Source organism: Atheta coriaria, unplaced genomic scaffold (genome assembly GCF_025399875.1).
Source record: "Atheta coriaria isolate IRGN ID8LTWV9N9 unplaced genomic scaffold, Caltech_Dcor_3.1 hic_scaffold_6_pilon, whole genome shotgun sequence".
Taxonomy (NCBI): Eukaryota; Metazoa; Arthropoda; class Insecta; order Coleoptera; family Staphylinidae; genus Dalotia; species Dalotia coriaria.
The window spans coordinates 10,484,479-10,507,133 of NW_027045448.1; the positions used below are offsets into that span (position 1 = coordinate 10,484,479).

At 36.8% G+C, this 22,655-nt stretch overlaps 5 protein-coding genes and 1 long non-coding RNA gene across 7 annotated transcripts in view; 4 read left to right on the plus strand and 2 right to left on the minus strand.

Annotated features, from left to right (window-relative positions):
* Window positions 1–381: 381 nt before the first annotated feature.
* On the plus strand, window positions 382–2,265 carry LOC135793698 (GTP-binding protein Rhes). The gene is made up of 4 exons (XM_065304762.1): window positions 382–525; window positions 721–1,144; window positions 1,202–1,391; window positions 1,446–2,265. The coding sequence occupies exons 2-4, from the start codon at window positions 748–750 to the stop codon at window positions 1,858–1,860; spliced, it is 1,002 nt and encodes a 333-aa protein (XP_065160834.1). The 5' UTR covers window positions 382–525; window positions 721–747; the 3' UTR covers window positions 1,861–2,265.
* Window positions 2,266–2,643: 378 nt separating this feature from the next.
* Window positions 2,644–3,927, plus strand: LOC135795040 (uncharacterized). Its single transcript, XM_065306591.1, has 2 exons — window positions 2,644–2,831; window positions 2,965–3,927. The coding sequence occupies exons 1-2, from the start codon at window positions 2,827–2,829 to the stop codon at window positions 3,269–3,271; spliced, it is 312 nt and encodes a 103-aa protein (XP_065162663.1). The 5' UTR covers window positions 2,644–2,826; the 3' UTR covers window positions 3,272–3,927.
* Window positions 3,719–5,091, minus strand: LOC135795037 (UPF0046 protein T07D4.2). The gene is made up of 2 exons (XM_065306588.1): window positions 4,381–5,091; window positions 3,719–4,321 (listed from the first exon to the last, which is right to left on the minus strand). Exons 1-2 carry the CDS (start codon window positions 4,902–4,904, stop codon window positions 3,967–3,969), a joined length of 879 nt encoding a protein of 292 aa, XP_065162660.1. The 5' UTR covers window positions 4,905–5,091; the 3' UTR covers window positions 3,719–3,966.
* Window positions 5,092–5,216: 125 nt separating this feature from the next.
* Window positions 5,217–7,202, plus strand: Seipin (lipid droplet biogenesis associated protein seipin). Of its 2 annotated transcripts, XM_065306586.1 has the most exons (5): window positions 5,217–5,371; window positions 5,505–6,002; window positions 6,064–6,221; window positions 6,280–6,633; window positions 6,694–7,202. In XM_065306586.1, the coding sequence occupies exons 2-5, from the start codon at window positions 5,722–5,724 to the stop codon at window positions 6,972–6,974; spliced, it is 1,074 nt and encodes a 357-aa protein (XP_065162658.1). In that variant the 5' UTR covers window positions 5,217–5,371; window positions 5,505–5,721; the 3' UTR covers window positions 6,975–7,202. The 2 variants fall into 2 exon arrangements, with proteins under 2 accessions (XP_065162658.1, XP_065162657.1); XM_065306585.1 differs by lacking the exon at window positions 5,217–5,371 and having other exon boundaries at window positions 5,503–6,002.
* A 270-nt stretch (window positions 7,203–7,472) lies between these two features.
* On the minus strand, window positions 7,473–14,914 carry LOC135795035 (uncharacterized). The gene is made up of 6 exons (XM_065306584.1): window positions 14,610–14,914; window positions 11,361–11,388; window positions 9,539–9,777; window positions 8,962–9,098; window positions 8,596–8,880; window positions 7,473–8,537 (listed from the first exon to the last, which is right to left on the minus strand). The coding sequence occupies exons 1-6, from the start codon at window positions 14,670–14,672 to the stop codon at window positions 7,946–7,948; spliced, it is 1,344 nt and encodes a 447-aa protein (XP_065162656.1). The 5' UTR covers window positions 14,673–14,914; the 3' UTR covers window positions 7,473–7,945.
* Window positions 9,350–22,655, plus strand: part of LOC135795041 (uncharacterized) — a 29,923-nt gene continuing 16,617 nt past the window's right edge. Inside the window, exons 1-2 of the long non-coding RNA XR_010549014.1 lie at window positions 9,350–9,486; window positions 9,584–9,779. This is a non-coding gene — a long non-coding RNA (uncharacterized lncRNA). The remainder of the gene's footprint in view (window positions 9,487–9,583; window positions 9,780–22,655) is intronic.

Below are 22,655 nucleotides of genomic sequence, written 5' to 3' on the forward strand. Positions count from 1 at the left end.
AAAATAAAAAGCTTTGTTGATATTTTTTTACTTTTAAAGATTCTTAATGAACGTTTTAAGCGTTAATTAAGTTCATTACCCACGTCAAATTGGCAATGAATTAATTAATTCCGGCGTTGAACATTTCGGGGGCGTTTTATTCGTGTATTCGTCCATTCGTGGAGTTTAAAGTGCGTTGGCAGCGTTTGTTGGGACTGTTGGGAGGACGATTCAATCCCAATTTGCAGATACAAGCTCTCGCTTTATTGCTACCCACGACTATTCGGGAGCACCATGGGAGCACGCAGCACAGCGCGTGTGACAGTCCCCAGTCGATATCGATTGCAAGGGCGCGCATCCACTCGCGAAGCGTGGAGCAGCCGCCAGCCGCCTCCGAACGCCACCGGCACGCACTCGCTGCGAGCGGCCAGCTGAATCAACATGTTTCGTCGCGGACCGCTGAGACAATAACAAATAATTCACACACGGCGAAGACGTGCGCGCATCTCGACATCGATGACCATTTAAGAACAATAAATTATGACGGTAATTTTAAATTAATTAATTAATCATTTTAATTTGATTTGTAGTAATTTACTTTTGTTTGTATACCCTGTGTAATGTTTGCATGTAAATGTAGAGCACTTGTTGAGTGTTGTTCCACGTCCGGTGTTCCAATTCCACGCAAAGAATTTAATTACTGGAAAAAATATTTTTTTAATATTAAAATATTTATTGTAGTTTGCAAGCAATGAAATACAATGAGCAATGAGTTACGAATACTGTATGAATTGGCTGTGTCCACAAGGAAACGCCAAAACGTCGGCGATAACATCACCGAAAGAAACAGTGGAGGCTAGTCCGATTGAGACGATGGTAACCACGGGACCAAACCCTAGTCCAGGTAGTTCAAACTCCTGTGAGGACGCTCAACCGCCTCCGAAGAATTGTTACCGATTGGTAATGTTGGGTTCGGCGCGCGTTGGAAAAACTTGTCTTGTTGCGCGGTTCTTAGGCGGCAAATTTCACGATAGTTATACTCCGACGATAGAAGATTTTCATCGTAAACTGTACCGAATTCGAGGTGAAATGCATCAGTTGGATATTTTGGATACTTCAGGAAATCATCCGTTTCCAGCAATGAGAAGATTATCTTTTCTTACAGGTAAAAATATTTTCTTCAAATAACAATGCGAAATAAATTACTTATATTCTTTTGTAGGAGATCTTTTTGTGATTGTATTCAGCATGGACAGCCGAGAAACATTCGAGGAAGCAGTGAGATTGCGTGAGCAAATTCTCGAAACAAAAGGTAACGCCGGAGGTGCAAATAATCCTGTTTTGGGACGAAAGAAAACACCTCCTCGAGTACCAATTGTTCTCGCTGGTAATAAATGCGACAAAGAGATGAGGTATTACAGTGATACTCAACGAAATTAAATTCTATTGATTAAATTATATTGTAGAACTGTAACTGTGGATGAAGTGCTTGCATATTGCGAATCGCAGGGTTCGGGTTGCGCGTTTGTTGAAACATCAGCAAAACGTAATCTGAGAGTAGACGAAGTTTTCTATCAACTTTTTGTGGTGGCTAATCTACCGCTTGAAATGGCGCCTAATCATCACAAACGCGTGAGCGCAAACTTTGGCTCGCCGTGTCCGCTACCGCCCCCAGTGCAACAGCAACACGCTAAGAAGTATACATTATCAGTAAAACGCCGCCTCAGCGATGCTTGCGGTGTGGTCACCCCAAACGTACGCAGGCCTAGCATTCGAACGGACCTAATGATTATGCGAACCAAAACAATCGGCGGCAACGAAACCAACGGCAATACAATCAACGTGCTTCGGCGTGTTGAGCAAGGTTGTGTTATCACTTAATTTAACCCGTACAAGTCAGAAAAAAAATGGTAAACACACAAAATGTATTAATAATGCGCGACAAACTTTGTACTTGCATATATCAAAAGAATGTTTGTCACTATGTGTCTTCGTGTATAACGCAAACCAAAATGTAACGACATTTGTTGTGATTATCAAATGGAACAAATGGCGATAAAAAAAAAAGTAATGTTTTACGTTGCATAATGTGTATACCGTGATGCAAATATTGTTCGACCAAAAAAATGAAAGCAAATTGTATTTCAAAAGACGTGTTTCTGATTTGTGTATTTTTATATGTATATTTGTGAAGATTTTTGATGTTGATATAATATTACGGGCATGTTTTCAAAAGAAATGTTACATGTTGACCAGGCGTTATAATAAAGGGCATTTCGAACAATATTCTACCAACTAGAGATTAAATGTTAAAGGATTAATGGATTAGTGAGTATCTCGTAAGAAATCAAATTGGTCACTTACAAAACGGATTAAATACTCATTAAGGGATTAAAAGACGAAGTAGGTAAATCCCAAGCAACCTATTTTAAATTTAGGTTATTTTAAACGAGCTAAAGCGGTCAAGAAATTTTTGGAGGTGTTTAAACGTTTCTCCCTTCCTAAGACAAAATAGAGTACTTAAAGAATAATGCGTAGCGGATTTGGTCAGTGTATTTCTGAGTTTTCTCGGTGCATCTTATTCAAGTTTACCGCTCTTCTAGTGTGCAGTGCGCAACTTTCAAATTCTTCGTGTGTCGATTGGCAACACTGTAATTCAACTGTCACAATCTGCAATCTGTCATTGCGCTTACGTATGGCGTCAAAATAACAAAGCTGCTGCTGCTGTGTTTACTAGACCTCGTTGATGAGCCCTGTAAATAATTAATAACTAACTTATATGCGCCTATTAGTGTTCGAGTGGTCACTTCCATATACTCATAGACTACACAGCAGCCACACGATAAAATGAGGTGAGTTCAACGCGTCGCAAACTAGGCCAAACAGGCACTTGTTTTGTAGTCACCTAGATAATTTTGTTTTGATGTTTTCTGTGCGTCTGTCGTATCATCGAACGCAATTATTAATCAAACAATGTGTTTTTAGTGGCCCTCGAAGCAATATGTCGCAGATGAACGGAAACAATCGACGACCGCCCAGCAACACCAATAATCTCAATAGAGTTCCATCAATTGAAAAACCAACGTGTGCTCAACATGATGATCTCATCAAATACATTTGCGAATCATGGAACAAAATATCACAGGAGGCCGACAAGAGCAGCAACAGCAGTACCATTAAGTATTATTGTGAGCAAGAAAGTCATATGCCCAAAGACTTTGAACCATTTAATCTGGAAGCATACTGGGGTAGGAAGGAAGTACAAAAATTGCAACAGCCTCAACACTCATAGCAAATTTTATTTATTTGGGAATTTGTTTTGATTTCCATTACTTCCAAATTTCGTCACTTTATATCATGTTTATTTCGATTGATTTTAAATAATTTACAAGCAGAAAATGATGAGGGAAACATTCTATTCAACATTTTTGTAACTAAATTGACAAAGCATCATAAATAATCACATTATTTGTTACACTTAGCTGTTTTAATCCCCTTTGCATTTCACTTTTAATAGTTTACAACAATTGGTTGCATTTTTTATAAGTCTACAGTATTACTCCATGTTTATTTTCTTTGCTTCAAATTAAATCAATAAGTTGTCAATCTTTTACGAAAATGTTGAATAAGAATTGAAGAAAATCAATAAAGACATTGATTGTTGATCAAAGACAAACTTTTTATATCAAGGACATTGTTTGATGATTATGGTTATTGCCTAGCCAATACAATCACAGCGTGCGGGCACTGTTGTTTATTTTCGAAGGCAAAATAAACACGACAAACTGTATGAAACTATTATACACTACAATATATTGTATTATTACAATTGGCGAATAATACGATGTAACTGAATGATAGCGATTTTTATAAAACACTGATTTTTTCCATTATTTATATCGATTCTTGAGTTAATATTGATTGTACAATACACATTGTTTTAAGCCACTTGAGTATATCAAATTAATTAACCTATAGTGCATCATCCTACACTTTGGTGCAGCCTTTTGGCAATGGCATATCGAATACTATCGGCAAGTTATCGGGAACGTAATTGATATTGCAAGTAGAGGCGTTAATGAATATGATTTTGCCGTCTGATGTCACTCCATAGCCTTCGTGAATATGGCCGAATACGTGATATTTCGGCTTAACTCTGGTTTGTACAGTTTGTAACAGTTCGACACAACCGGCGCGAACACCGGAACAAGCCAAATCGCCGTGTCCTAAAGGCGGTGTGTGAGTGATAAGTACGTCGACGTTGGATGGAATCAAACGCCACTTTGCTAGACATTCTTCTCCTCTCTCCAAGTTAAAAGCCCAATTTCCAAATGCAGGTTGCCTATAAAAACGATTTAAATTAATCATTTTATATCATATGAATCATATATGTTTACTAACCATGGAGTTCCATATAATTTAATCCCAAATATTTCAATTGATTCATCTTGTAAATATGTACAATTACTTAAAAACTTGGTAATGTCAGCAGTATTCACAGCATCACCAATGTTGGCACTCTTCTTCCCATAGTTGGGAATGTCATCCTCAGTATCAGAACCCTTGTCTTTTTCCTTAAAAGCTGTGATAAACTTTTTGTCAAAGCTCAGCTCATGATTGCCACCAATGACAATCTTGTGTTTGTGTGGCAGACCACCAATCCACTTGTTAAACTCTTCCACCTCAGTCCGCTGTCCACATTTTGTAAAATCTCCAGCATGAATGAAAACATCACCATCTGGCACATCAAATTTGATGTTGTGAATGAGCGAATGCGTATCGCTCATGCACACAAAGCGCACTTTATCAGCGTCTACCGGTTTTGTCGGTATTTTAACGTTTAACTTGAAAAGTTTCTGTCCTTTTGAGATCTCTTTCCATGCTTGTGTTGGATTATTTGTTAGAGAATGTACTGTGACATCCATGTTATGTAAGTTGTAGTCTGATCAAGACGTTAGAAAATCTACATCACTTTATTTTATGATTTTTGTATTGTTCAAGCATGTTGCTATCGTTTGCGATTGTCCACAACCGGCATTTTCGGTAAGCGCGCTAAGCTGAACCGCAGATTGTGGAATTAACGATAAAATATGCGGGTGACAGAAGCAGGTTAGATAAAGAAACTTAGTGAGACTGCGCAAGGTGTCCGACACGAAATTAGTTATTAACAAACAACGATTTGTTATAAAAAACTTTATTAAATGCTAAAAATTTACCGCGTAAATATTAATTGCATTTACAGTATGGCAGGACCTTGAAAATCAGAGGTCATTATGTTTTGATTCGTTATTCGCTTTATAAAAACACTGTGAGCAAAAACCTTTTGCGTAAACCAATCTCGTAAACTAATTACACTAATACTAATGTTAATAAATATCCGAGGACATCGCAGGTAACTTCACAACGTATTATTTTCTGTCGGAAAAAGTATTCGATTAATGCGCAATTCAATCAACCTTTGCTTAGCGAGATTTGAGTACAATTATTAGATAGCATAATCCTCTAATACCTTTGTTGTGACTCAGATGTTCACAGTTCGCATCAACTCGTCCAGTTCAAGTTTAGTCTCAGCCAGTCTGCCTCAAGGCAAAGGTTGATATTGTGTATCGCTTGAACTAGCGGTTGTCGGTTATCAATGATCAGAAAAAAATTTAGATAAGCTAACGACTGCGTTCGAATGAGGTAATAAAACGGTTGAATGGTGAATTAAATCTCGGATGGGTTACTCGCCACTAGTGAACAATGCTGTACCTACTAACGGACTTTTTCCGGCTCGGTCCGTCCGAGTTCTTCAAGCAGGATGTTAAACTGCCCATCATTGAGTATATTGATAACACCCTACAGATCTTCAAGACAAAGGCACAAACTGGCATCAACAACACCAGGGATGTGCTTCTAAAGGGCATTGTGGTTGCTGTGATTTCAAGTGTTCTCATTTGGCTCTCTGTGTTTATGTACATGGCATTTTATTACACTTATGTTCCTACTGTTGCACATCAAAGACCAGTTCATTTGCAATTCAAGTGAGTATGATATAATGTCATCTGCAAGTTATGGTTGTAAATTGTGTGTCTTTTGGTTTAGAACTAATAACTATGCTCAGAGGGGCCCAGTAAACGAGCATAGTTATTTGACAGCACATGTGGAGCTCACCAAACGACAACAGCTACTCATGTTGGGGCAAGCATACAGAATTAATTTGCACTTGGAAGTGCCAGAATCTCCAGTTAACAAAGAAATGGGTTTGTTTTGTGTTTGATTTAATATTTTAATTTTTTTTACATTTATTGCTTAATTTAGGCATGTTTATGGTATGCGCGGAATTTTACTCAAAGGATAAAAACAAAAATAAACATCTAATAGCGCAATCTTGTCGATCGTCAATGTTGCACTATAGATCTCCATTGATTGACACAATTTACACATTGGTATATAGTCCTCTGTTTATTTTTGGTGCAAGTGAAGAAAAGCAGAATTTAAACATTGAGTTGTTTTCGAAATACGAAGAAGAGGAAGGACCTACGGTGACTGACGTTCATATTGAAATACAGTCGAGACAAATTGAAGTATATTCTGCAAACTTTTTAATAGCGGCTGAATTTAGTGGTCTGCGATATTTTATGTTTAACTGGCCAGTAGTATCTGCTGTCTTGGGTAACGCAAATCACATTTTAATTAGTGTTCGACATAAATTTCATTGATTTTAATTTTCAGGCATAGGAAGCAACTTGTTCTTAATTGCTGTTATTGGTTTCTTGGTTTGGCATCAACTGGTTCACTCAGAGGAATATTTATTATACCGAGAACGACGAAACAGTCGAAGAAGCAATAGCGATGTAACTCCAGTGAGATATGAGGATGATTCTTACTCTTCTTCCTCGATTGAAGACATTTCAATCTTGGACAAGTCAAGAGATAAATCCAGCTGTGAAAGTGATGAAGTAATTGAAGATGTAAAGCCGGACACGCCGGCACATTCTGAAAAGGTCGACTAAATTTCTCTATTAACTTAATTATATTCTCTACGATTCCATATAACGCGTTTTACCAAAGATGACACGTGCAATAGTTAAATGCTAGATTTGTTAAGACGCAACTAAATGAAATTTGAATTCCGCGCTACTTAGTGGTGATAAATCGTTTACGAAAGAGATTTATTTTTGGTGCAGGTTTGGAGAGGTTTATATTGTTATTTTGTTTTTGATTATACAAATATCTAAAAATTTTCAGTATTATTTCAGTTTTGTTCCTTATTCCAAGCTACAGTATGTTGACAAGTTGGTTATGTTTAAAATATTGACATGATTAATAGTATAGTTAGCAAATAATTTTATTTGCGGCTTGTAAACTTTTTCGATTAACATTTTAATTGTTTATTGGGAGAGTGGATGGCATAAATTGCAAAGCCGTAGATTGTGGTGAGGGGAATGAATAATGTTGGTGGCCTATAGTCGAAGCATAAATTTAATATTTATTTTTTCTAAAATGCGAGATTAGATTCAATAAGTTTTATTTAAAGAAATTCTTCGCAAAATAAATATTCAATATATTATCTACAATAATATATACTGCTTAAATGACTAACATTTTTCGCAAAAATTGAATTTGTATAAAAAATGTGGTGCCACCGAAACCAAATTTGTCGTACGATACACATTGAAAGTTACTTACTACATTGATATTTATTCATATTTGTAATACTGCAGTGTAGCAACTTTCAACGCTTTTATATCTGCTAACATAAATCCCAAAATACTACTAACACATGCAATCAAAGAAGTTTTCACATTGCAAACGAAAATATTTGAAAGAAAATTTCTTTGATCGTATCACACACTAACAATTTATAATAATAGTCATAAATAAATAAATACTCTATCGCATTCAACTAACGTACAAATAATATGTCTATATACACGTTTGGTGCTCATTGCTCAATTATTGATGATCATCCGCCCCATGTTTATTATTGAGTTGTTGCTCTGCCCATGTAAACCGTATCAATGCCCCTCGACTCTCGCACAAGCTGGTCAATATTTGCCAGCTTGCCGTTTCCCAATAACGTCGTATGTAAACGCGTCGCCAGCCAGCACATTACGAAAGCGGACATGAACAACAAGCAGCCCAAGATGGCGGCGATCACGAGGAACGAGCTGCAATTGCCGTCCAAGGATGCCGCCTTGTGATAGAACTCGCCTGGCATGAGTACCGTATACTCGATGTTCTCCTGAAATTTCGTAAATTGCGTCCCATTATCGTCGAGCTGATGATGATTGCCGGTGAGCGATTGCGGTGCTTGGACGATTTCGATCACATCCGCCGACGCCGAACGGCGCTTACGTCCGTGTCCGGAAGGCTCGAAGAGATCCAAGCAGAAATCTGGCTGACAATCTGCAGCATCCATACATGCTTTTATCTGTGAATGAATCCACAACGTAGAACGCTCCTTCATCGTACTAAGGAGAAACGCTTCGAAATCGAGGAAGACTTCATTGTGTCGCTCGCGATAACGCGCCGGTTGGTGCGGGATGATTGAAGCAAAGTCGCGATTGCGGCAGCTGAAAGTTAGAAATTTCTTGTGAACGTTGATAATGATGTTTAGTGTGCGATAATTACCCATCTTTCACCAATGCAACACTGCCACTCATATGCGGGTCGTCCGGGTCAGGACTGACAGTGACTTCCATTAGTTTCACATATTTCCATGCGGATTCCGGCGAAATGCGAGCGCGAAGCTGAAGTTTGGTTCCGATCGGCACCGCTTGATCAACAGGCAATTCGCCTGGTTGACTGCTCGTGTTATGAATGCGGGCGGCCGGCGCTTCTTTATAGAGCGCTACTTCATATTCCAATCGACCTGGAGTTTCTTCTACCACACCAGAAACTCGAGCACCGTGTGGGCTACGCAAATAAAAATTACAATAAATTATTAGGTGCCTACAGGTTAGTGATGTGAGAATGAGCGCTCGTATAATCACTTACAAGCTTCCTGCGAAACCGGCAGCTTTATTTTCTATTACGGTAGGCTCAGGTGGCTTGCACATGATGATCAACTCTTGATCGGACTGCATCACGACACCTGGAAACTGCGGAAACCACACACGCACGTGTACGAAGCCCTGAAATAATCGTAAACACATGATGCATTATTATCCAATCAAACATATATGAAGTAGCACAATGATTCCGTTAAGTTTCAATTGCATATTTCACATTATTGATCAAACACCTTGCGTTTTATTCAGTTATTGGAATTGAATAGCAAATATAAAGTGGTTCAAAATTCAAATAACTGCTTCATGCCAATGGCACCAATAGATGTCTCTATCAGAATCGCAGGTAGAATTTTGCTGTATCGCGTGACCGCTTGTCTTTGAAACTTGTTTGTCAACTCAACATTTGTTTATCAACATTCTTTGCTGGCCCGATAAAGTGTGATTGTTAGTGAACAAACATCAGTTGTGTGCATGGTTTCATCTCTAGTGTTTCTCAACGTGTGTGCATCAGGTAATAACAAACATTCAATTGTTAATATTTATAACAAGTAAAATCCACTTACATTTCGTTTTAAGACACCGCAATGATTAAAATCTGTAATTCGCAGGCTATACCTAGCCCCATTGGGATCCTGCAAATCGGGCCGTATTTGACATATGGGATCCGCTTCAGGGTCCACGGACCGATCGTCGGCGAACAATGGACTACCTTTAAAGCCATCTGGTTTCTTCAGTTTCGCAACGATGGACTCGCGCCCGGCGACGCTGTTACCACTGGCGAATGTGCATTGAATTTCACTCACTGTAAGTAGTAAACATTTTTATACATTAACATCCGATCCGTGAATCGACAATGCGCAATTACACAATACAATCTGATTCTAATTCGAGAATTAATTATTCGGAACTTGAAACCTTTTTTGCTCTTGTTACCATCGTACGACACTTGTTCGAGGATTGCCCTGGTATTTCATGCGCGTTCACCAACACAACTCATCGCTGCTGCTTTCCGTGCAAATACAGTTAGGGCAATCCATTGGAACGGACGCACAATTCTAATTTTAACATAAACAAACAGCGGCAGGCGCGCGTAGCGAAAAATGCCAGACTACCTAAACGGAACAACTGGTTAGAAAATTCTTATATAAACTTCCTTTGCGCTAACAGATGAAGTGCGACCAAGGAAGACAGTTCCGAATGTTCTTCTTGGAAGAAACACGCTTTGTAATATTGTAATCGATTCGTCGCGGGAATGCCAATTTTATATTCATTATGTTAAACGCAACAACATTCCGAAATACCAGCTCGCACACTCCACGGAAGTCGGCGTAATCGTTAATTTAGATCCGTTTTAATTGAGCATTATTTTTCGCTTGCATTTTAACTGGTCACTGTATCGAAATAACATCATTTAATATCGAATGCAGTTTGACCGTGTGCATCAAAGCTAAATAGTAATTTTGCGCGGACGGCTGATATTTTCTATTAGCGTGATTGTGGTGATTCGGAATCGTGGCGAATTATCAGAGAGCAAATCGGGTTTGACGCGTCAGTTGTGCCCTATGGAGCGTTGCGGCTTGCAATGGCTTGTTATATTTATTGCGCTTGGCGATGGATTATTCCGTTACATTGTTGCTACTTCTTCTACTACTTTTATTTGTTGTTTATTATTTTGAACTTCTGGATGACATCAACGTTTATACTTATAATCTTAGTAAATTCACGAGAAAATGTTATCAATTTAATAAAATGGAAACTTATATCGGATAAAAGTTTTCAAGTGGTTTAAATTATATAATCTGCTTCTTTGATTGGAATAACTCAACAGAATCATATGAAAACAAGTGAGCTAATGACATTGCACTGTACTTTTTAATCTTGAATATTCAGATTACTTTTTATGCAAATTAATAACTTGAAGGAATCAGAAACACTAAAGGGCGAGAAGTATGCGCATTTTAATTAAAAAAAGAACCTAGAGACCTGCAGCTGGCCTGCTGGATGCCTGAGGCATGACTTAGCACAGTGCGCACCGTGCCTTGTCCTTTTATAACTGCGGTCTACCTGCAAAATGGGGTGGGGGAGGATGAAACTATGTGCGCGACACTTTTGTATAAACTCGTTAGTTAAATATAAAATTTTAAAAATTGACATCCACAATGAAGTTGCAGTTGAATGAGTCACTTCCAACATCTTATTTCAAGGAAGTTAGCATCAAATGTGCTCAAACTCAAATGTGTCGCTATTTTATTCTCTTAACAAGCGTGACCGATATTTTATTTAATAGTATTTAATGTGCCTAATTCTTCTCTTTGACTGCAAACTCTAACAAGCACTGAATACGTTTATTTCGAAGGCTTTTCGACAAATTAAATTAATACATACCTTCATAATCTTGTGCCGCAATTAAGATCTGAAACAAGCAAATAAAAATTAGTATCATCTTGTTATCCACATCAAATCAAGTCAATTGAAACATAAAATCAACATAAACCAGCAGCACAGAAAATTCCAATGGAATTTAGTTATCTTAATAAGAAATTTATAAAATACTCTAAAGCTATAAATATGAAATAAACATAATTCATTGATCTTATAAACACATTGATTAAGCAATAAAATTTATCATAATATGTTGGTCACTCGGTTACTGCGATACTATGCTAGTGGAAACGAGCGTGCGTTTTCCGAGCCATTTAGTTTTCCATTTCCTTGCATCTTACACAACAGTCATGACTAGTTTACGCCGTAAACATTATATAAGCGGGATTAGTTCTCATTTAAATTTATTCCGTTGATATGGTTATGGCATCTTCACGCATGCCGTCAGTGTGTTAAGCGATCATCAGATAATGTTTATTAAAACGATTACGTTTATCCGCGATAAATATGCATACGATGCAAATGCCGCATCCTGCTTGTAATGCGCACATGGCGATTTACAAGACCAGACACGAGGCAATGTCAATGTTGCGCTACATTCGCGCGAGTCGTGTACGTGTAATTCGAGCACAATACCTTCACTCCCGGAGGAAACGACTTTACTACCATGGCACCCATGGCTGACACCTACCTACACGAGTGTACATGTGTATTTTATGTGCGGTTGCCACAAATGCAACTTTAATTGCTTCCTGACATTCTCCTGGTACTCAGTGTGGCCTATTTCCTTCAAGGAGGCTAATTGTAAAACTATCGCATCTTCCATGTACACAACAAAAGCCATTCACTGAGATTACCTAGTTATAAGTAAAATATTGTATTTTACACGTGAAGATAAACATAAAAATGTCATTGTGGATTATTCTACTTTATATTTTTTAATTAACTATAAATATGAGAAAATTTATGCACTAGAAACGCAATTTAAGCAAATTTAAAATAAATTCGGTGTCATACTCTTCTGAATTATACTTATGTTTTAATTTTCTTTTTATTGTAAAGAAAGTACGCGTATATAAAAATTGAACTCAATTATTCGGTACAAATGATCTGTCCTCGGTTAAGATAATTGTTTGTATTGTTGCGCATTCTCAGAAAAAATGAATCTTCTTTATGCTCTAGTTTCGGAATTAAGCTTGACAAACCATGCCTCGAAATTTGAGCCATAGTCTACATGTACAATATTAATTGTTGTTTTACGTGTTTTTTAAACCTACATAAATTTATATATTATAGTAAAACACACTTTTGTGTACCTTAAAAATAAGAAAAATTATGTTTATCGAAACGTATGTTTAAATAGGTAGCTAACTGCACTTCCGAAATATTTCACACCGAATTGTTACTGAATAAAAGGAGTAAGTTTACGACCACTTGTAACTTTACGATTGCCATTAACAAATGAATGGCTTCTTAAACATACTTCCATACGTCATATTCATAACATAATTCATGTAGCATCTCAAAATGTTTTAAATTAAATAAAGCGTGTATTAAACAGAGAATCAGAATCCAGTTAGTATTGCTAGAATGGCGAATGTATAGCTGTAGATACACGTTCGAAATGTGTCTGATTCACTTGTATAAGACAGCTAACTCTAACTGAAAAGCATATGCCAATTACGGTAGGAGTGATAAGATAAAAGATGGGAAAACTGCTGATGGCGCACGTGGAATTCGAATTCGATTGAATTACTTTTTTTCAGTAATTTCATCCAGTAGGTACGTGCGCGTTGTTCAACCGGTGCATCGAAAGCACATTTACCGCGCGTTGCCATCGAGGAACGCGATTCAGTTAGGTCAGTTAGGTGTAATCGTGGTCGCCAAGAAAAAAGCGTGTATGTACATATAGCATGAAGAAGGTGACTGGAAAAGTGAATGTATTTCTCTTTGGTAAACAGGCGAAGACGTGCGAGCCATAGATGCTGAGCAAACAAACGCTACAATCTAAACGTGTACAATGTATTCCATAATCACGTAGTGATCGCGTAGATATATTCAATTTACTGTATTCAAGAAAACCACTGAAGTAATAAACAATTATTATCGTGCGTAACAAAATATAATGTTGATGAGTGCATTAAATTTGAGTTTGCATGAGTATAAATTATCTATTATTCAATCTAATCGGGCACATCCTAAACCAACAACGGGTTTTTGGTTAGATATTAACGTATTAGGCAATTTTAATTAAATTTTATTGATAAATAATTATTACACTATTCAAATAGAGCATGAAAAATTATTAAATTAAATATTAAACCAATATTTTCTCATTTCATTTGATTGAAACACACAAAGATCAACTTTAATTTACCGTTTTTATCTTGAAGTTGATAAGTACGCGAGTATTAAAGTTATGTTAATGAACAGGACCCATTACCGCCACAACGGAAGATTCACAACTGCTTATACGCCACATGTTTTTAAGAAAATTTGTAATTTTTGCGTTCTTAGATGGTGAAATGCCATTTTAGCAAATATTTACAGTAAATAACCTAATAACAAAGTTAAAAATATTTGCGTCTTGTATAATTGCTTATTACTTGAATTTTCCCCGAAAATATTATCCAAAAAATATTGATTTGATTATTGACCATCTTTTTTTCTTGGTGTTTCTATTTCTTGTTACAAAATCATAACAAGTATGCCCATAAATATGATTTACAACATTATCCTCAAATGAAAACTCATTCTCAATAATTGGAAACAAAAAACAATCGAATTAAATAATAATTGTAATAATTTAAAAGGCAACAGTTTTCTTCAGCTGAACGCAATTAGAAATTCCTGCTTCCATCGCGTAAACTAAATGCTAATGAAAGCCGATGTGCTTTAAAACGTGCGCCAGTAAATTATGCAAGGAATAAGACAATTCGTCGTGCCACAGTCATGCTTTTATCGCCAGCAATGAGCTTGAACTTGAGGAGCTTGAGCGCGCGCTGTGCGCCGCCGTTTGAATCGCAACAATTTATTTGTCTCTCTTGTTGAATAATTACGCTGTTATGCTTGTAATTTGAGCAGATGTTACTTAATAATCGTGCTTAGTGAAACGTTCATTGAGTTATTTAATTAGTTACCCTTTAGTAACTGTTTTTCCTTGGTGTGGAGTTGCAAACTTTTGCAAAAACTTTTTGAATAACTTGATTAATAACTAGATTAATAGATAAAAAAATTTAAAATAATACTTACAATATTTATCATTAGCAAAGGAATTAATTTAATCCTATAACTATTCTGGACGTTTGCGCACATTTTTTTAAAAATTTTTTGAGGGTTGATTAAAAATTCAAAACACAATTTGTCGTTATTTAAAAAAATATTTGTTTACGATGACAGTTCTTAAGTTCTTGAGTGTTATGTTAAAACTGGAACGTTGTGCGTTACGCGCCCGCCAAAGTCCGAGATGAGTTGCGGAAGTACTTAGTAGCGGCGGCGTCGAGAACAGCCGGTCGACTGATTCGTGAGGAAGAAGCCGCGGGACTGCCGTAGCGCACGCGGTGCTTCTTGGTTCCGCAAGGTTACGCTACAAGAAGTGCCAGTTGTGACGGACGGCTGGTGTACTGTTAGACGGCGTTTGCTTCGTTTGCTCTCGGGCTGTTTGTGCCTTTTTTGAGCAGACCGCGTTTTTTTTTGCCATGCACTCCTCGCAGACTGTCACCGAGTAGGCAGCTCCTGTAAGGTGCGAGAAGCGATGAGATCCTCGAGATCATAGGCTGCTCGATTGGTCACAATTGGTCACAAGAAGTCGCAAGTGGCTTTTACTGGATTTTACTGTTGGTAAAAACGTGTGAAGAGTTTAACTTTCCCCATATCTAAAATATAATTCGGAATTTTTCAGGACATACAAGAATATTAGTGAAACATCTGTAAAAGTTCTTGAAGTTTTTATGTTTATGCGGTTTTATGACTTTTTTGCTTTCACCATAACCCTGAAAACAAATAATCATAATAATTAGTAGCGATTAATATTCATCATTTTATTATACCGCTTACAAATAGTAACAGTATACTGTAGTATCCTGAAACACTATTAGTTAAATCTAGCAACAGAAACAAATTACCTTCGTACTTCTGTTCAACCATGCGATATCTAGGAAACCCACATGTTTCGAACCCGATATCCACGAAAAGTAAATGATTATTCGGTGCAAATAATATGTTGTCATCATTTATATCACGCTTGTTGATTTATTGTTTAAATCGTGTGCGACAACTGTAGACTGTAGGCGGTCGAGTGTTTTCTGTCAAATAATATATTAAGACACTGCATATAAATCAACAACACATTGTAATTCATCATATTAAATGTTTGTGGATTTAAATCGCTAGAAGAATAATATTTACAGTTTTTTTAAATACTATAATTAGTAGAACATATTTAAATTAGTATGCAAATATAGGGCAGTAGTAATTTGCACTTTGAAATTGCATATGTGCATACTATTAGTTTTCTTCTGGTAATTACCTGGCGTTGATTGGTTTTTAATTAGGTGGTAAAGATAGTACTTGCAACTTTCTACTTTTACTTTATTTTTTAAACCTCAATCAATTTTTAGTGTTTTTGAGTTTTACTTTTGATGTGGCTCGTAAACAATTTGACATGCCCTTAGACATGTCCGGTAGCATCAAAGAGTGCAGTCCAGTGCATCCGCGGTAATTATAAGGTAATTACAAGTCACCCAGAACGAAGATATTTTTCGTTAGTCTACAGTCTAGTCTGGGCAGTTAAAAAATTCAACGTGTTCAAGTTTTTGGTCTGATGAGTGAATACCGCTTTGGCATATCCGGGAAACGATGCATTGACATAGTATTGCTTCAAAAAATGTGCATTATATGCACAGGAAAGGTAAAACGAGGTTAAGTCATGTTTCATGATTTAAATTTATTGGTCAAGGAAATGAGTTTGACCATATAAGTGATAAATAGGTACTAAATTTAATTTTGGTATAAAATTTAATGGCATTGCGAAATCTGATACAGGAGCATAATATTATTTAATAGCTAAAGTACCCCTCTCGGGACTAGGTCTGCCATTGACAGGCAGCTTCGGGACCAATCCTTCTCCCACCACTTTTTGCGGGTAACACCCAGCTATAAGAAAGCCCCTTTCCTTCCTTTTTTTCTTTTTATTTTTACTACAATATGCAATCTAGTTTTGTGAAAATCTCTGTATGTTTGGGTATGACGTCATATAAACGTAAATGGTAGCGAAAAATAGCAAAGCAGTAAAGTAACAATTAGTTTTAACACATTGTTGATATACTATAACATCTATATCGTAACCTAACATAATTGTTTTAATGGTATACTGTTTTATCTGTTGAGTCTGCAGTGGATATGCTCTAAATATTCTAAGTAAATACCAAAATTACGTAAATTGTTTGCTTTCAGTCAGTTATTTAATTCTTCAGTTACCTTTTTGGCACTTATTTCTTTTTCTATTCTTAAAATTAATTAAAAAAAAAAAAAACTCCTATTCAACGCCGTGCTGAAAAACATCACGCTGTATGGCTGCGAAGCATGGCAAATAAACAAACAGACGGAAAACGATTTAAGGGTCTTAGAACTTGACTATTGGCGAAGATCAGACAGGAAATCACGACTGGACAAGGTACCAAATGATGAAATAAAGAGGATCATGGAAGTTGACGACGAACTAATCAACGAGTTGCAGAGGAAACAACTGGAGTGGTACGGCCATGTAGAGCGAATGTCTGAAGAACGTCTCCCAAAACTAATCAAGAACTGGATACCATGGGAAAATAGAAAGAGAGGACGCCCGAAAACAACCTGGATAGAAGGCATTCACAGGTATATGTCCCAAAGAAACCTCACAGAAGGGGACTGGAACAACAGAGATGAATGGAGACAAAGGACCAGAAGGCGTATAACGCTATAGCCTGGAAAATGATGATGATGATGAAAATTAATTAATAAAAAATTAAATAATAAATTTTCAAAATTTTCTTTTAAAGCAGAGATGACTTAGCATAAATTTAGTTTAGTGGCACAAAAGACTAGCACAAGAAAATATATAATGCAATTTTCAATAACGCGCCATGCCCAGTTCCCAGCAAAGACGTCACTCTCTCACTGTGTCATTCGAGCACACTGCTTCCGAGCTAAAATCCTCTAAGCACCATTAAGAAAAAGTTAAACACCTGTGGAAGAAGCAGCGCCATTTCAGCACGCATATACACAAAGCATAAAAAAATGCGTGCGCGCGTCTTGAGCAGCCAGTTCAAGTGTGAATTACAAATCATCAAGGACTCGCGCGATGTAGGCGATTTTTTGCGAGATAAAACAATCTGTGGTTCCTCTGCGTCTGGCTGCGTTGGGAGGATCGCAACATTACGTCCATCCACACATTCCGGTGTTATTGCTTTGAGCATGATGCCGACGCCGCGGCGTAATCGCGCACACTTTTATAACGTCTAATGCGCGCCGCGAGAACACTTCAAGTAGGACAAGTGCATCTAATTGTTAAATCGCTCTTGATGCTCTAATGTCTAATGTTATATGGGTACTGGTCGGTGTTGGCTTGTTTGCAGACTTATGGCTTGGCTTCGTTGGATGTGATGATTTTGTTGGTTTTGCTGTTTTTTTTTGTTGTTGATTTTACTTTATGTGGACAAGCACTTTTTGTTTTATGGTGTCGTAGAATGATGTGTTGTGTACCGTATAAAATATTATTGTTGTTTTGCATAGCGCAATTACGGCAACAATGCATAATCGTTGGAATTTTATGCGTTGTTGAGTAACTAACCGTAACTAACTATGTAGTTAAAATATTGATCATCAAGATTCCAGTGAATAGTTTTGAAAATTATCACTTTGTGCAAAAGGAATCAGGAAGAATTTAATTTTAATTTTGTGGTTGATTAAAAAAACTTAAAAAGTTTTAAACCTGCAATTTCTTCTTTGAAAATTCAATCTATTTCTCTTTGCTATTCTTAATTGAAAGCAAATTGTTTGGTTCAATTTCACAATGCATCTCGCACGCTTCCATGCCGCCTCCTCGGAGGATACCCAATGTAATACAGGTTACCAGAGATTTACACTCACGCCCAAGCACAACAATCTCTGCGAATCAGACGCTGGAAGCTCTTTCTTCTCCTCGAGCCATCAATTCCACCTCGCCGGTCGCGTTTACAATTACTTCAAGCACCCAGTCTTCTAATCTGCTTTGCAACCTCACCAAAGCACCACATTCGCGAAGGTAGACTCAGGAAAGCCAGTCGAAGGTATCATAATCGATCTATTCGGGTCTTCGACGATGCTCTAGTTCGCGCATTGATTTATAGTCTTGATTAATCCGTTATACACGTTTGGTACCCGTTGGTATTCGCTGGGGCATTAGTCTGCACTCTTTGTTAATACGCCGTACGCTTCGTACCCTTTTGCAATTGAAAGAAAGCCTGCTGGGCATTGCGAGATGTAGAAAATTCAAATGTTTGCTACGACTTACGTTTTGAATCTGCTTTGCGTTTAAATGACTCGCGGTGTGCGGCGCATGCTGACCGTTTGCAGAGATAGGCAAAAAACAAGGAATCGTTGAAGCGTATGATCGTCGTCAATCACACTTCGATGCGTAACGAGCCGAGGACGACGGGGACTTTTTCGTGCGTGCACGACCGACGAATAAATGTCGATTCTTCGTGTGCTAAACGCTTAAATGACTGCTTGTGATGACCGCACTGAGACAATGACGGAAAGAAAATCGAATTAGGAACAAACGGTGTCGTAGATAATCATTATACCTGTGATGTAATATAATTTATTTTTATTCTTAAACTTGCGTGAATGCGAAAAAAATAAATTAAATCATTAAGTAATTACCAACAGCTATAGATTCTAATGAGTTATGAAAAAACATAATGCATCAATATGAAAACACAACCAATGCAGTTATACCTTAGAACACTGCTCCTAATTGCTCCGGGATGCATTCATAATTATGATGCACGCACGTTGATTGCATATTTTTACACGCCTCTGCGACCACAAAACTCAACCACGCTCTAATCATAATTTTATTCGCACCATTCCCACAAATCCGACTTCAAACCGTAACAAAATTGCACCGAGATTCTTGCATATTCCAATGTACCACATTCGCTGATGACTATATGCCATCGCTTGTTGTTTCGTATTTTATTTTCGCATGCGTGTGCACATGCACACATGATGGTACCGCACTGTAAATATTAATAAAATGTGTGCTGCTATGTCAGTTCGGCGCGTAATCCAATAACCCCGTGAAGGAAATATCAAGAGCAACGTATAATAATAAAAAAGTAGCGTTAGTTTTGCCTGATGAAAATAATGTGGAATATCGGTTCGAATGAATATGCAACAATGATGCGCTTATATATTGTTGTTAATGAATGATAATGCAGCATTTCTGCGGTGTTATGTGGTTGAATCAGTGTCGAGCGCTAAGTCGCGAACAACAATTGGGATTGTATTATATTTGCATTTTATTGTGAAGTTGTTTATTCTTATGAGGAAATTATGTGTGTTTGGTATGTGATTGTGTGGAAAATATTGAAGACGCGCAATAATTGGGATAATTGAAGTAGTTTCAGATTTATGTCATATTGAACTAGTTTGATCTATTGTTTTGTATTGATCTGGGGTAAACCACAAAGTGTCAGGAGGATAATAAATTTATTATTAAATATAGGTATTAGCTCAACCGCAAAACGGTTACTCGTAAATCTTTCAAAATAACATTTTTCTCTAAAATTATTTTTTATGAAAATAAATTCAAATCAGGTTCTAAATCAATATTTATTTAATTTATGGCGTAAAATACTATAAAATTTGTTTATCTGATGTGAAAATGGTTCATTTATATTCAAATACCCCCCAGAAACAATAAATTGAACCATTTAACTGGTTATTTCATGTTTTTTACCCACGAAAAGATAAATGTTTAACATTTTAAATTGATCAACAATCAAATACCCCCCAGCAATTCATGCAAATAACATTTTACGAGATCTTTGATAATTTCTTACACAAAATTACAAATAAATGTTTAAATAACTTTTCGCATTATTCGCAATTACAAGCGATTACTTTATCAACTCAACAAATTTAAAAAACACATCTTGTATCGTGCTGAGCCACTAAACATTTGCAACGGTTTTTCTGTAAGTACATACCAGTATGTGGGTTAAACAATCGACGCGATCTAAATCCAGCTGTGGGTGTTAGCTGTCAGTTCGAAAAGCAATAAAATCGTTAGGTACTTACGAGCACGAGTCATTAAAGTGCTTTAATGTTTTCAACTGTTGAAGAACATTGCTATAAACAAGTTAAATGTAATAATTCACTTTACAAATTAATTACTTACATCCGTTTATCCTTCAAAGAAAAAAATCACAAGTTAATTGAGATTTTATAAATTTTACTTTGCGTAAATAAAAAAAAAATTGAGATTATTGTAAGATAATTGATGATACCATGAGTAATGTATATTTTATGGAATATTGAAATATATTATTCAAATTAAACGCGTTCCAGTGATCTTATACTTCTTTGAGATGCTGTGCAAGTGCACTACTTATATTATTTATGTGAATACGCGTATGAATGGAATAAATAATAATAATAATAAATAAGCAATGTCAGTGTTGCGGATTACGCTCACAACTGCAGTTTTCCGGTTTTGCAATCGTCGATGTCTAAACGATGCCACTCAACCACATCTACATACCTATACCTACGTAATATATTCATTTTGACAAGCAGGTGGATATAATCTACGAGCGCGTACGAGGCACACGTTGTGCAATTAATTTTGACTTGTCGTGAATACGTGCAACTACAGGTGATAAAATATACAACTTTGTATCGATTATAAATGGGTTACGATCAACTAAATTTATGTATTTATATTTACACGCATTTAATTCTCAATATGCATAATATGTAGAACAAATTGCGTTTTTATTCGTAAGTACATCAAAAATATTTATTCTTAGTAATCTGACGTGCTGATAAAATAATTTATTTGTTAAATCCTTTCTGTCTATGAAAAAGCTTTGAAATTCGTGTTGATTGAAAAATTACACCTTTCGGATGAGTGATGGCTTCAAATTAAACAATTCCAAACAATTGACATTTGATTAGATGATTACCCATCAAGATAATCGATTTAACTGAACCTGCGACCGGTAATTGTACTCTTGTACGGTCACGACTACGTTTAATTTCGATTGTAATCATTCGCTCTTCAATTCAACTCTAAACTGCTTCAAGTGTAATTTGGGCATTGTACATTCAACACCGCATTCCGTACATAGCAAAACCATTTCTTTCCAAATCAGGATTTACAAAATGTCAACCTTTTTGGCAATATAAAAATATAGAACAAATTTTATTGCGATGCGGTCAAAACAAATTTCTTAATTTGACTTATCTGGTTGGCGATTAATGTGCTCTATTGTTTTGTGGAGCACAAAGTACCAACTTCCGAACGCATTACGTGTTAGCAACGTTTTGTTTTGGACAGCTCGTGAATCAAGTGTGTCGACGAAACGTAAAGCAATAACTCAATTTTATGCGATCGGAATGCGAAACGTCCAAGACCAGTCACGTTTCTTATGTGCAATTAAATGATTCGGTGATAATTGAAATTGCTAATGTTCTGTAATTGAAACCTGTTACCTTCTAGTATGTTATCTATTTTTTTATTTAATATGCACATGATAGTTGCACTTGATATATGCAGATTTATTCAACTTGTTTCTGTTAGTAATTTTTGAACAAGTTTTAAGAATCTATTGTGTTGGACCTGTTCTGCTTTCGCGCGATATGACTTCACGCTTTGAAATGCAATGGGATGTAACTGCTGTATCCTCTCGTTATTGCTGTAGTTTATTTCGACGAAATTATAACCGTCGTGCTGCCTGCGTAGGTACCACACAATTGCGTGCCATACAGTTAGATCAAATTCGCCGCTAAGCGCCTCTCTGAGATCCGTCTTACTCGCGTCGCGTCTTCCACCCGAAAGCAAGTGGGTCAAATGACATGCACCATGGGTCCAAACAAATATCCCGACGACGGTGACTCGTCCGTTTGTTTTAAACCATACTCTTGAAGACGTTGCCGCGACATACCACAACTGGCTAGATCTTTAAACATGCCTTGGCATACCTTTAAACTAGAGGTAACTTTTGTCTAATTTTGCACAGACTGTGATTTTATATTTGCCTACCGACGCGC

Coding starts and splice junctions, on each gene's coding strand:
- LOC135795035 (XM_065306584.1), bottom strand. CDS start 14,672: ATGTGCGCAAACGTCCAGAATAGTTATAGGATTAAATTAATTCCTTTG. Junction 11,389..14,609: donor CTTTGCTAATGATAAATATT/GTAAGTATTATT, acceptor TGCTTGTTTCAG/ATCTTAATTGCGGCACAAGA. Junction 8,881..8,961: donor GCCGGTTTCGCAGGAAGCTT/GTAAGTGATTAT, acceptor TTATTTGCGTAG/CCCACACGGTGCTCGAGTTT.
- Seipin (XM_065306586.1), top strand. CDS start 5,722: ATGCTGTACCTACTAACGGACTTTTTCCGGCTCGGTCCGTCCGAGTTC. Junction 6,003..6,063: donor CCAGTTCATTTGCAATTCAA/GTGAGTATGATA, acceptor CTTTTGGTTTAG/AACTAATAACTATGCTCAGA. Junction 6,634..6,693: donor AGTAGTATCTGCTGTCTTGG/GTAACGCAAATC, acceptor TTTAATTTTCAG/GCATAGGAAGCAACTTGTTC.
- LOC135795037 (XM_065306588.1), bottom strand. CDS start 4,904: ATGGATGTCACAGTACATTCTCTAACAAATAATCCAACACAAGCATGG. Junction 4,322..4,380: donor AAATTATATGGAACTCCATG/GTTAGTAAACAT, acceptor TCGTTTTTATAG/GCAACCTGCATTTGGAAATT.
- LOC135793698 (XM_065304762.1), top strand. CDS start 748: ATGAGTTACGAATACTGTATGAATTGGCTGTGTCCACAAGGAAACGCC. Junction 1,145..1,201: donor AAGATTATCTTTTCTTACAG/GTAAAAATATTT, acceptor ATTCTTTTGTAG/GAGATCTTTTTGTGATTGTA. Junction 1,392..1,445: donor AAATGCGACAAAGAGATGAG/GTATTACAGTGA, acceptor ATTATATTGTAG/AACTGTAACTGTGGATGAAG.